The 14,046-nt window shown below is 42.8% G+C and overlaps 1 protein-coding gene across 5 annotated transcripts in view; it reads right to left on the bottom strand.

Moving 5' to 3' along the window:
- Nucleotides 1-14,046, bottom strand: part of RALYL (RALY RNA binding protein-like) — a 564,488-nt gene that overhangs the window by 43,845 nt on the left and 506,597 nt on the right. For all 5 annotated transcript variants that reach the window (XM_006759135.2, XM_006759133.2, XM_015560925.1 and 2 more), the window contains one exon: nucleotides 7,318-7,481. In XM_006759135.2, coding sequence (XP_006759198.1) covers nucleotides 7,318-7,481 — 164 coding nt within the window. The remainder of the gene's footprint in view (nucleotides 1-7,317; nucleotides 7,482-14,046) is intronic.

Here is a 14,046-nt window from a genome sequence, read left to right as displayed (position 1 = left end):
ATAAAAAATTTCCTACGAGAGTCTGCAGTTTGTGCCACCCATGGAAAAAGGAGCAAATCTAGATACTTACGTAAATTTTGTTTGGTCCCTCTTCATAGAAGAAAATGTTTTACGCAGTACCATACGTTAAAAAAGTACTAGGAACTTTAATTGTTTAATTGTTTTTGTAAATAAAAATGTTATAATTATTGAAAAACAACACCTAAAGTGCATTATGATGATTTAAATACCGTGCAGTTTGACCCCAAAACGTGTGGTCCCTGGCGTATGTTTTAGAGATTTCTATGCGGTACGCAATGTGTTAAGTACTATTATTTTTATTATTTACATGCCTCTCCAGCAAAAACGCTCTCTCCCCCACGAACATGTCTGTTAAATATCCCACGTGCCTTTCAGGAACCATAGTCTGTCTTTTCTGTCCTGTGAATTCTTCCCGGACTAGCCCGCGGGAGGGCGTGTCTCGCCCGTCTGTTTAATGGCCTCTCACAGCTGCTCCTGGGCGCCTTGCTGCGGACCCCCTCCATGTCCCTCCTCGGGTTGACCGTGGCCTCCTGAGAGCCGCTCAGGCTCCGCTCTGCGCTGGAGCGCGCGGGGCTGCTTGGGGATGTTTCCTGGGTTTGGGCCAGCTCCTCCTCTTCCTCACTGCGAGGCTCCTGCTACCAGGAGGCCTGGGCTTCAGGTCTGTCCTCCTTAATTTAGCATGATATGAACGTCTAAGAAGAAACCCTAACTCAGATTAACACCGAATGGAAACTTCTTCCCTTTGTCATCTTAAACCAGCTCTGTGAAAATTATTCCGATTCCTGATTGACATAGTATTCTGATCTCTGACAATATTACATTTTAGAAAGAAGAAATTATGGGCAGTTGTCTAAAGTAAGACATATTAATGGATTTATGCCACCATAGGCTCTCAACAACAAAACTCCCTGAATGGAGAGAGGGCATCCATTTCCTCTTCCTTCCTTCCTCCCTCCTTTCCTTCCTTCCTCCCTTCCTCCTTCTCTCCCTCCTTCTCCCCCTCCCTTCCTCCTTTCCTTCCTCCCTCATTTCCTTCCTTCCTCCCTCCTTCCCTCCCTTCCTTCTTTCCTTCTTTCTTCCTTCCTCTTCTCCCTGACCCTTCCCCCGAATCTTAAGCACATCTTAAACACAGTGAGAAATTAGCAAATGCCAGACAATCTGTAGGTATTGTATGCAAGTATGGTCACTGCAAGTCCAGCTCAACTTAGCGTGTGTGCTGGCCACTAATGGAGCTGACTGCCTAAATGAGGCTAGATAGCCAAGCAGGAAGTGCAGAGAGAAAATGACGTGGAAGTAGCCCTTTCCTAATTTATCAGAAGCCCTATGACAAAAAATAAGAAAAGAACGCCTGCCTTTGGCAAACACCAATTTGCATTTTTTCCCAGTTCCCCTTGACTCTTAAAATCCAAACTTCTTGTATTTAAAGACACATCACATTGACTGTAGCACATTATTCATGTAGAGTATGAGCTAGCAAGAGTCAGGAGTAGTTCTCTTCCTAAGAGTAATACTGAAGCCTGGCCGGTGTTGCTCAGTGGTTGAGTGTCGACCTATGAACCAGGGCGTCAAGGGTCAATTGCCAGTCAGGACACATGCTCAGGTGGCAGGCTCAATCCCCAGTAGAGGGTGTGCAGGAGGCAGCCAATCAATGATTCTCATCATTGATGTTTCTCTCTCTCCCTCTCCTCTCCCTCTCCCTTCCTTTCTGAAATTAATAGTTTTTTTTTTTAAAAAAGAATACTACCAAATAATTTTTTTAATCTTTAATTTCTTTATTGGTTATGTTATTACAATTGTGTTCTCATCCCCCCATTAACCCCTAACCCCCCTGAATACTTTTAATCAACGTGTGCTCTTATACAATTATTGCTATAGGAAAGCTGGGTGCTGGGGACAGTTAGATCTAATTACTGAAGATTACGAATTTTGCAATTTAGAAATTATGGATGTGAGAATCTGAGAAAAAGGCTTCACTTCCCAGTTGGCTCCAAATCTCTCCGCTCAACTCCTCTTCCCCGTGTTTTAAAGGCCTGAGGCTCCGGAAGAGCTGCTCACACCGTGGGTGTGTCGTGTTTGCAGGCACCCAAGCCCTTGTTCCTGTGTTTCCACTGGTCCGCCCGCACGCTCACTCCTCCCCCTCAGCTCCAATGTTGCCCACGCTGTGACGTCCCCTCCATGCTTGTCCTTTTCTGCACCAGACTCGCCGTCCTCCCCACACCCTTTCCAGGTGACACTCAGGGGGACACCGTGAGAGCCAAGCCTCAGATCAGGGGACACAGCGTGGGAGGGAGGGGAGGGGAGGGGAGGGGGGTGAGAGCCCACTGGGAAGTAAAGGGGTTTTCTCAGACTCTCCCATGCCTGGGGCTTCAGTGACCAGATTTCACTGGCCCAGGTCCCAGTAGTTTTGTTTAAACCGGTTTCCTGTGACACGCCTGCTAGTCCTCATGCACATGTGAGCAGTAGGCATTGGGTATATGAGTCTGGAGGATGGGAGAGAGCAAAAGTAGGAAAGTAAATAAGTGGATAACCAGTTAGAGATGGCATTTTAAGTTACTATATAAGATGGGCCTGGCTAGTATTTGAGTTTGCATTCATAACATGTGTTTTGGATGACATCAGATACTGCCTTCCAAGGGAGTTTATATATTTAGGTGCTCCTATATTAGGTGCATTGATATTTACAAGGGTATTTCCTCTGTTGAAATGATGCCTTTATCTTTATGTCTTTTACTCCTTTCCTCTAGATAAATTCTACAACAAAAGCTTTGCAAAAAAAAAGGACAAAAAAACATGCTGTTAACTATGCAACTCTATTCATATGTTTGGTAAGAAAATAAATAACTTGTAAACATAAAAAAGAAAACATAATGTCATAATAAAAATCTATGCTTGTCTAGTTGACTATAATAACTTATTTTTCTATGACTGGTTATAGGCTTTGAATTTAAAATTATTCTTCAAGATCAGCAACATGATAAATGAAAATAAAAACCTAACAGGTTCTAGGATAAATGGCTTTAACTTGCTTTTAGACACTAGAGAAACTAGGATTAGGTTATATCACACAGACCATCTTAAACATTTTCTCCTAAGCTGTCACTGCAGGATTTTATTTTGAAAAAAGAAGGCATGCTAAATAATTTCAGACCTGCTCTCTCTAAATAGCTCATTGATTTGGTGATAAACATTATTACATTCAGATGCAGTCAACAAAATGATGGCTGTGCCCTTTGCTGCAGTGAGATACAATCTGAGAAGGAAATGGGCGTACAGGATGGCGCTGTCTGCCTGCATCGAAAGATGTGTGCCGCTCTGACTTATGTGATGGAAAATATTTCCATTATGTTCATCTCCTGTGGGGCAAGTCTACCCAGGGACAAATAAAGACTCTTCAGCTCGCTGCCTCTATCAGTGATTGTCACAGAGGGCAATAGCCCCCTGCAGGGCACTTCTGCCATGTCTGGAGACCTGTTTGATGGCCATGACTTGGAGAGGGTGGTGTTCCTGACATTTAGTGGGCATCCGCTCTGTGAGGTGTCCTACAACGTGCAGGACACTTAGCCCTTACACCACAGCAAAGCGCTATCTGAAAATGTCCAGCGTGCCACCTCTTAGAAACCACTGTCTAAATAAGTAATCATACTGTTTGTCACCAACACAGTGCTTCCTCTGAGCTATTTACAAAATGTAAAATGGTTTGTAATCATGTGACTTTAACATTCACATTAACTTTGTTACTCTTCAAAAACAGTTTAGTATGTTAATATAGCCACTAATGAAACAGGAGGCTAGTGAAATATCCAAATAAAGGTAGTTTCTGTGGAAGACATGGGAATTAAAAGAAAATTCATTAAGGAAGCAAAAGTAAGGAAAGGAAAAGAGGGAAAACAATAAATTATACACCTGACATGATGATGGAAGAAATATAATCCAACATATTAGTTAATCATAAATGAAAAATTATAATTTTACACCTGTAAAGTGGGAATGACATACTAATACCTCACTTACAGGGCAGTGACGGCGAATAAATTAGTTCATATCTGTAAAGTACTTGAATCCATAGCTATCATAAACACTAAAAAAGTGTTAGCTATTATTCTTTTTCCTATTATTATTATAAGCTATTTCATAAAAACCACGCAAGCAGCATAGGATATAAACCAAAATCTCAAGAAAAGAAAAAAGTGAAATCACCACGGTGGTAGAGGGTCTTCATCACCCTCAGAAGTTGACATCAATTTGCCACAACACAGCAGGGCTATGGAGGATTTGGGTAACACAGTCCACAGGGTAACACACACCCTCAGCCCTACACTGGAAGCAGAAAATAGGGCCTGCTTATATGTCCATTTAGAACAGTCGTTCTCAACCTTCCTAATGCTGCGACCCTTTAATACAGTTCCTCATGTTGTGGTGACCCCCAATCTCATTGTTACAAATGGAACATAATTAAAGCATAGTGATTAATCACAAAAACAATATGTAATTATATGTGTTTTCCGATGGTCTTAGGTGACTCCTGTGAAAGGGTCATTCGACCCCCACAGAGGTCACGACCCACAGTTGAGAACTGCCGATTTAGACAATCTGTTCTTTACGAGCCCAACATTCTTAATAAAAACCTCAAAAGGATTTTCATCATCCCCATTTTCTCTCCATGACCCAAGAGAAACTAGAAATCAAAAAATACAAAGGTGAAAAATACTTGAATACTAAGATTTTACATTAGAATAACCCCTGGATCCCCCCAGTCTTCTCTGCACGCCGGGCAGGGCAGGCGGGGAAGGCCTCCGCGTGGCCGAGTCTGCACAGTTGAGTGGCACTTGCCAGAGGAGGCCACCAAGGAGGGCAGGGCCACCAGTAGGGACACGGCCTTAGTGCCAGGGTCTTTCTGGTTGTTACAGAGACAGAGCTGCCACCGGCCTCTGGGGGTGGGGTCAGGAATGCTACATGATCTGCAAAGCACAGAACACGCTCATGCGATGAAGAATCGCTGTGGCCAATAGGCCAACAATGTTGCCATTGATAAACTTTGTCTTAAAAGCGACCGCAGGGCAAAGAATCCACAGAGCCTGATATTTCTGTGTGAAGTTAAGTTAATATTACCATGGTAGAAAAAGTCTTCTGTAAATGTAACAGGCAATTCAATGTTCAATTTCCCACAGAAAAACCAAATTCAAGAACTTTGCTTTACTTTTGACAATCATCTGAGAGCACTCTGTTTAGGAACTGCTGCTGAAACTCATTTTATTTTATTACTAAGACTCAGAAAGGGAATTCATGTTTAGCTACCACAGAGCAGATAGACAAATGGGCAGATAAGCACACAGGGAACTGTAAATCTATTTTATTTGCTATTTGGGTGACATTAACTAGGTCACATTCTTGGCCACATTCTGAGCAAACCAAACTTTTATCAGTTACCAGAGCATCAGTGTAGTCCTTCTCCCTGAGCTAGTTTTTTGTACACCTTCAGTAAAGACAAAATATTTCGGTGATTCCGTCTTAGCACCTCTGGGAGTCCCGAAGGTCAGGGCAATGCCATGTGGTAGGTACAGCACCTGGCATGGGAGGCACGAGGCCCGGCTGCAGGCCTGGCTCTCCCCTTACCAGCCATGTGACCTCCTGGTGTTTACTCATCGATGCATTGGGAGAACAGTATTTGCCTTGTCTTAAAGGGCTAGGATGCAGAGTGACCACAAAGTCCCGCTAAGGGCCTCCAAGCTGCACTGAATCTTGCCTCCCCCACCTCTCTGAGCTTGTTATCAGCCACACTCCTCCCTCCCAGACCCCTCCAGCTCTGCACCTTCCTGGCTCCCTCCCTGTTCCCCAGCTACGCTGACTGAACAAGTCTGTGCTCACCGTTCTCTCTGCCCAGAACGCCCTGCCCGGACAACTTTGGAGGACTCTTACTCATGCATTTTCTTTTCTTTTCTTCTTTAAAAATATATTTTTATTGATTTCAGAGAGGAAGGGAGAAGGAGAGAGAGATAGAAATATCAACAATGAGAGAGAACCATTGATCAGCTGCCTCCTGCATGGCCCCTACTAGGGATTGAGCCTGCAACCCCAGGCATGTGCCCTGACTAGGAATCAAACCGTGGGCTCCTGGTTCTTAGGTCAACACTCAACCATTGAACCATGACAGCCGGGCACTCATGCACTTCCTTGAGGTCTCTGCTCATGTCATCTCGTCCAAGAGGTTGTCATAGACTATCCTGTGACACAGTTCTCCCAACGTTTTCTGTTTCTGTCTCTATTCTACTCGATTCCTCAACATAGTGGCAATTGGCCATGTACTACCTCATATTTTAATTTGCTTACTTATTGTCTGTTTCTTCTCTGCTAGAATGTAATCTCAAAGAATGCAGGAAACTTCACTCACTTTTCCTTAGGGATAGTATTCCAATAATATATTAGAGTTTTTCCTGAATCAGTCTGTGTAAAAATTTAGAAGTGTGTTTAGTTAGAAAGTTTGTGTCTCTACCTTTCAGCAATGTAAAATTATATAAATATTTTATTTTTATAACATTAAGTATGTCTGCAGACACATCTATAATAATAAAAGTGTAATATGCTAATTAGACAGGACTTCCTTCTGGATGACCTTCCAGACGAAGCCAGGGCTTCGAGGGAAGCCCAGGTCCTGGGTGCCTGCCAGTGGCAGGAGGGAAGCCTGGGTCCTGGGTGCCAGTGGCCAGAGGGAAGCCCAGGTCCTGAGTGTCAAGGGAAGGTGGTGCCGGCAGTTGGGGGAAGGAAGGCCTACTCTTGCATGAATTTCATGCATTGGGCCTCTAGTAACTCATAATGACTTAGAGTAGGATGGCAAGTTACACTTTTATACCTCTACTATGCAGTTTGCCTATCTTCATGATCCTAATGCATTTTCAATTACTCACACAAGCATAGATTTTGCATAATGTTCCTCTAGAAAGGTAGTATATGCACTATATTCAGAAGGGAAATTGTTCATTCACTGAAAGCAACATGTTCTGCTTCAGGACTTTAAATGCCACAAGCTAAGGGGGCCAACAGCTCGTTATTTGCTCAGATCAAAGTTTTCAAAGTGCTCCTGGGTTTCGTCAATCACGCCTGCGTTTGTGCTGGAAAGTGACCCATTTCTTACCAGTTTTCCTCTAGTACTTAGTGCACAGCAGACACTCTGCTTGTGTGGCAACCTGCTGGCACAGGCTTCACGCAATGTATCTACCCCACCCTCTTTAAAAGGAGATGAAGGACCGGTTAGCTCAAAAAAAAAATTAAAAAAAAAAGGAGATGAAGGAGGCTACTTACATTTCGAGCCTGATGAAGAGGACCCGCTGGCAGCAGATCTCGACCCCCCTTTCATGGAAAAGACCCCCTTTCCCCGGCGAGTCGTTGAGACAGCCACCCTGGGGCGCTTCAGCGGGATGACCGCGCGGGGAGGTGGAGGCACGCGGCCGTGGTAATCGAACAACCTGCACAGAACACAGACATGGGAAGATTGGCTTGGGCCTCAGCATGCTGTCCAGGGAGGACATGTTTGAGAGAATGGCCAGGAAGAAAACTTTAATACATGTTTTGGTTATTGTTGTTCTTTAACATTCAGAAACGGGTATTTATTAGACAATCATTTTTCAAAAGAAATAAAATATAGCCTATGCTTTCTGGACATTAGAATCTGTCTCTCCAATATGAGCTCATTTGTCAGCTATGAAAGGACATATACAGGTGCCTGTTGTTATAGCATCTCTTTCATTTCTAACGTTACTTATTTTGGTCTCCTCTCTTTATTTCTTGATGGGTCTGGCTAGGGGGTCATCAATCTTGTTTATTTTTTCAAAGAACCAGCTCTTGGATTTATTGATCTTTTGTCATTTTTTAAAGTCTCTATGTCATTTATTTCCACTCTGATCTTTATTATTTCCTTACTTATACTTCCTCTAGCCAGTGGTTCTCAACCTCCCTAATGCTGCGACACTTTAATACAGTTCCTCATGTTGTGGTGACCCCCAACCATAAAATTATTTTCGTTGCTACTTCATAACTGTAATTTTGCTACTGTTATGAATCGTAATGTAAATATCTGATATGCTATATGTGTTTTCCAATGGTCGCGACTCACATGTTCTCTTTCGAAGTCATTTACTAGTAGTTGTAAGGTTAGATAACTTATGAGTCCTTTTTCTTTTTTCTTGAGGGAAGCCTGCAGTGCTATGAACCTTACTCTCAGGACTGCTTTCACTGTGTCCCATAGGAGTTGGGTGGCTGTGTGTTCATTTTCACTTGTTTCCAGGGAGTTTTACATTTCTTGTTTGTTCTCATTGGTAACCCATTCATTGTTTATTGTTTAATAACATGCTATTTAACCTCCATGTATTTGAGTGTTTTTGAGGTGTTTTTTTTTATTGTAGTTGATTTCTAACCCCATGCCATTGTGATCCCAGAAGATGCTTGCTATTATATTAATCTTCCTGAGTTCGTATAGACTTGTTGTGTGCCCTAACATGTGTTCTCTTTTTGAGAATGTTCCATGTGCACTTGAGAAGAATGTATATTCTGTTGCTTTGGGGGAAATGTTCTGTAAATATTGGTTAGATCCACCTGATCAAGTGTGTCATTAAGGCCTCTGTTTCCTTGTCTGGAAGATCTATCCAGTGATGTCACTGGGGTGTTAAAGTCCCCTACTATGACTGTATTGCTGTCAATCTCTCCCTTAAAGTCCATCAATACTTTTTTTATGTACTTGGGTGCTCCTATATTGGGTGCATATATGTTTACAAGGGCTATATCTTCTTATTGAAGCCTTCCCTTCAGTATTATGGACTGACTTCTTTGTCTCTTGTTATGTCCTTTGTTTTGAAGTCTAACTTGTCTGATATGAGTGTTGCTACCCCCCGCCTTTTATCCTTTCCATTTGCATGGAATATATGTTTCCGTCTTTTCACCCTCAGTCTGTGTGTATCTTTTGTTCTGAGATGGGTCTCTTTTGTAGACAGCATATATATTGGTCACCTGTTTTTTTTTTTAATCCATTCAGTCACCCTATGTCTTTTGACTGGAACATTTAATCCATTTACATTTAAGGTTATTTTAATAGGTATTTATTGCCATTTTTATTTTCTTTTTTATATATATTTTATTGATTTTTTACAGAAAGGAAAGGAGAGAGCCAGAGAGCCAGAAACATCGATGAGAGAGAAACATCGATCAGCTGCCTCCTGCACACCCCCTACTGGGGATATGCCCGCAACCCAGGTACATGCCCTTGACCGGAATCAAACAGGGACCCTCTCAGTCCGCAGGCCGACGCTCTATCCACTGAGCCAAACCGGTTTCGGCCATTTTTATTTTCTTTATGCCTATGTTCCTCTCTCCTTTTCTTCAGGAAGATTTAAAAAATCTTCTGTAATATGTTCTTTCATAAAGCTACATGTTACTTACACTTTCAGATAAAATGGGATAATTGTTTTGGAGCATAAGATGTGAAATGTGATAACAATTAAGACAGGCTGGTTTTCCAAATATTAATTCATTCTGTTGGAGGAAAAGAAGTAGAATATGAACCACATTTAAAGCAGAACTAGAGCTAGGAATGTCCAGCATTAGCAAGCTAAAGTGTTCAAAAACAATTGGGAAACGTGCTGTGGAAAAAGCAAGAGATATCTGGGAAGGAAAAGAAATGAAATGAAGGAGTTCAAGGGAGGAGCCATCCTCTGCGAATAAGCAAAGTCCATTAGATCCGAAGAACCGAAGAACCACTCGCAAAGAGCAGCTGATGGGGGTCCCCGCCCAGCTCATGTGCAGTGTAGGCAGAGTGACGACCAGGGTTAGGAACGCCATCCCTACCAGGGCTGGAAAATCAAGAGGGTCAACCAAGCCCGCCCCTCATTTCCACTACAAACAAGGTCTCCAGGACTGATTTATAAGTTGAATTTGCAGAGTACCTTAAGCCAGTGAATCAAAGTTCAAAGGCAGCTACTGAGAGAGGAGAAAATGTGGCAATTGACTCATCTCTCCCGGGTAGACGTTGCCGTGGAGATGAAAGGCAAGCTCTTTTGGACAGACTCTTCCCCCAGGCCATGCAATCTAGCAGGTTCATTAAATAAGCTAATCTATACATTTGGAAAAGAGCACTTCTAAAGCATAACTGAAACCTATAATGATATAAGAATGCTATAATGAAAATTCAGGCCAAATAAAGTAACGCTGCTACCTCAGTGACAATGCAATCAAGTGCTATTTTGCAGGGAACTGAAAAGCCTAGCCACATCTCTACTGCCTCCCCAGCCAAGGAGCACAGAGCCTGCATGTGGGCTGGGCCTGAGCCTGTGTTGAGAGGAGGCGGCTGCACCTGACATGCTTTTTGTATGTGACACACATTTTATAATTTCCTCAGTATGTGTCATGTCCTTTGTTGATAATTCTGACATAGTGTAGCCCGGTTCTCTGAATATTTTGCTGAGTTGCTTCAAAGGTGGGGGTCGATGGGGGGTGGGGTGGGTGGAGAGGTGACTCCTTCTTACCAAGGAACCAGGTGCGGTTTTACCAAGTCCTTCTGCCAATCTGATGGGATGGCATACAGCATCAGAAAGTAACCTTTTAAAAGTGAATGTAATTTAAAACAAAACAAAATAAAAAAAACAGCTAAAGAAAGGTATGGGCACTTCACAGAAGGGCATAATTTTTAATTTGACAAAATGAAATGGCACTGGGGAGTTTCTTAATCTCACTGGGCAAATGTGAGTTGACCAGAAAGAAAAGGGAGGAAGACTGGGCACTGTCCTGTGCATAGAAGCATAGCAAGGTCAGGCTGGGTAGGGGCACTGAGATGGGATGTGGGGTCCTTCGCAATGCCGGGGAAGTGGGCGAGGAGCAGCTGTGAAGGGGAACCCTATGTTGGCTTCTCACCCAAATTCTGTGTGTCACAGCTCAAAGAGATTTTGCCTTCACAGAGTGTGGATGGGGCTGAGACAAGGGAAACAGTCCATTTAGGATCCATATATTGGCAACAGAGACACCAACCAACAGAGTTCAGTGGACTCCAAATCCCAAAGGTCAGTTAAAACCGTAACATTTCTTCCCTCCTCTTATTTTTTTATTTCCACCCTTAGAATTATGTAGATTTCCTGTCTTTTCTGTAATGGTTCATTTTCCCCAGTATTGCTGAGTCAGAATACTGTTTAATCCCTGTATTTACTGGTCAAATAGACAATGAGTTAAGATAAAGCCAAACACATCAGTTTTCCTCTCCCAATGTCTATTTTAAAATAAAACCTCTAAAAATATAAGAATACTATCCCCCCTAATATTTACTGATCAATTAGATAATGGTTTACAATGAAGCTAAACATTAACTTTCCTTCTCCAAGGTCAATTGTAAAATAAGAACTCTAAAAGAGCTACTCTTAAACATTAAATAAAATAAATGCAGTCATCCTACCTAATAAAAGAGTAATATGCAAATTAACCATCACTCCCCCACTCCATCACTCCCTCACTCCTTCACAAAGATGGCAGCGGCCAAGGAACTGGAGCAGCAGGAGGCTTGGGTTGCCCCTGGCGATGGAGGAAGCCAAGCTTCCTGCCTGCCCTGAGCTCCGCTCAAGGCTACAAAGTTTCAATTATAGGAGATAAATAAATCCCAGATACCTGCTTCTAGCCGATGGTCATGGCCAGCCAGAAAATGGCCATTAGCCCCTCACCCAGGCTGGCCAGGCACCTCAGTAGGGACCCCCACCCTGAAGGGGGTGTGGCCAGCCTGCAAACAGCCCTCAGCCCCTCACCCAGGCTGGCCAGGCACCCCAGCAGGACCCTCACCCTGATCCAGGACACTCAAAGGGCAAACCAGCCAGCCCCTACCTGTGCACCAGGCCTCTATCCTATATAATAAAAGGGTAATATGCAAATTGACCCTAACAGCAGAACGACTGGGAATGACTGGTCACTATGACACACACTGACCAACAGGCACAGATGCTCAATGCAGGAGCTGTCCCCTGGTGGTCAGTGCACTCCCCACGAGGGAGCTCTGCTCAGCCACAAGCCAGGCTGATGGCTGCCAGTACAGCAGTGGTGGTGGGAGCCTCTCCTGCTTCCTCAGCAGTGCTAAGGATGTCTGACCGCAGCTTAGGCCTTCTCCCCACTGGCAAGTGGACATCCCTTGAGGGCTCCCAGGCTGCCAGAGGAATGTCTGACTGCCAGCTTAGGCTCAGTCCCCTGGGGAGCAGGCCTAAGCCAGCAGGTGGACATTCCCTGAGGGGTTCCAGACTGTGAGAGGTCACAGGCTGGGCTGAGGGACCCCCCCGAGTGCACAAATTTTTGTGCACCAGGCCTCTAGTATTTTAATAAAAGCAACCCCTAGAGAAAATTTGAGGATTTAAGTTGCTTTATTTAATAAACATTTCTAATTTTCATGTGCCCATTTCTTGTTTAGAATTTTCTTTGCTTTAATAATATCAGAGATGCGTAATTTTATTGAAAAGCAAAAGCTAAAATCTGGTAAATAATTTTAATACTAACTTACTTGACAAAATAGACAATTTGTCTCTAGGAAGAATAAGGACATTAGCTATTAAAATGGTTTCTTTTTGGACAAAGGCAATTCAATGATATATTGACATATAATGAATATAATTTTGAATGTTTGCTTTTACTAAAAATTTGCTACTATTAAACTTTAACAACAATAAAGCAACATTTTAGGGAAAATAGATGAAACCACCCCAACTCCCAGTGTCACACTCTAAAACAGCTAGTATCATTCTCTAGTCTTTTTTCAACAAGGACCCATATTCTTCACAGAATTGGAAATGTGTGCAGTCATGCCTTCTGGCTAGTTCTCCTGGGCTCATATTAATAGCATTCCAGGCCTGCTCAGCGGTCTTCCTAATGGTTCTTTTCATGGCTGTGGTGCATTTTCTCAGATAGACACACCTGACTCTAATAAATCATTGGCTGCTGGACTTTTGACTGAATGCCTGTTTTTTTTTTTTGTTTGTTTTTTTTTGCTGTCAGCTAATTTGATTTTAAAATTAAAAATGTAATATTTGTAGAGTATTTTGTCACTGAACACTAACTGTTCATTTTAGATAAATAGTTCAAGAATTAGCAATTACCTGTTTTCTTCTAAAGTTCCTTTATGAAAATGACTTCTTCATTTTCCTTACTTATGAATCAGAGCTTATAGTCACTATGTGCTTAATGCTAAGAAAAATATGTGGCCTGGACTAGGGGCTTACTCACTGAGCTGCCTGGACCCAAACCCTGAGAATAGGTTCCTGGCCATGTTCTCACTGGGACCTTTTAGCAGATATATGATCAATAACCAGGGACCAAAACATTAAATATGGAACTGCCATTTGACCCAGTGATCCCACTTCTAGGAATATATCCTAAGAAAGAATGTATGCACCCCTATATTCATAGCAGTATTAATTACAATAGCTAAGATATGTGAACAGCCCAAGTGCCTATCAGTAGATGAGTGGATAAAAAAGATGTGGGACATTTACACCATGGAATGCTATGCAGCAGTAAAAAAGAAGGATCTCTTACCCTTTGACACAACATGGAGGGACCTAGAGAGTATCATGCTAAGTGAAACAAGCCAGTCAGAGAAAGACAAGTATCACATGATCTCACTCATATGTGGGATCTAAAGAACAAAAATTGTCATCCTTTGATTGCTAAGGAGTTTAAGAGGATTGGTTAAAAATGCCTAAAATGGTGTTCTAGAATCATTATGTTATACACCTGAAACTAATAACCAAATCATATACAAAGTATACCTGAAGACATTAACCAAAGAACTTATATGCATACAATTTGCACTAGAGGTCTGGTGCATGAATTTGGGCACAGGTAAGGTCCCTCAGCCCGGCCAGGGATAGTGGCTAATTGGGGATGGCCAACTGAGGGGAGGGACCATGGGAGGTTGCAGAGCTAGCAGGAGGTTGGCAGTGGGAGTGCACTGACCACCAGGGGGCAGCTCCTGCATTGAGCATCTGCCCCCTGGTGGTCAGTGTGTATCATAGCTATCCT

This window comes from Myotis davidii, unplaced genomic scaffold (genome assembly GCF_000327345.1).
Source record: "Myotis davidii unplaced genomic scaffold, ASM32734v1 scaffold14, whole genome shotgun sequence".
NCBI classification, from domain to species: Eukaryota; Metazoa; Chordata; class Mammalia; order Chiroptera; family Vespertilionidae; genus Myotis; species Myotis davidii.
This window is presented reverse-complemented; position numbering and strand designations above follow the sequence as displayed.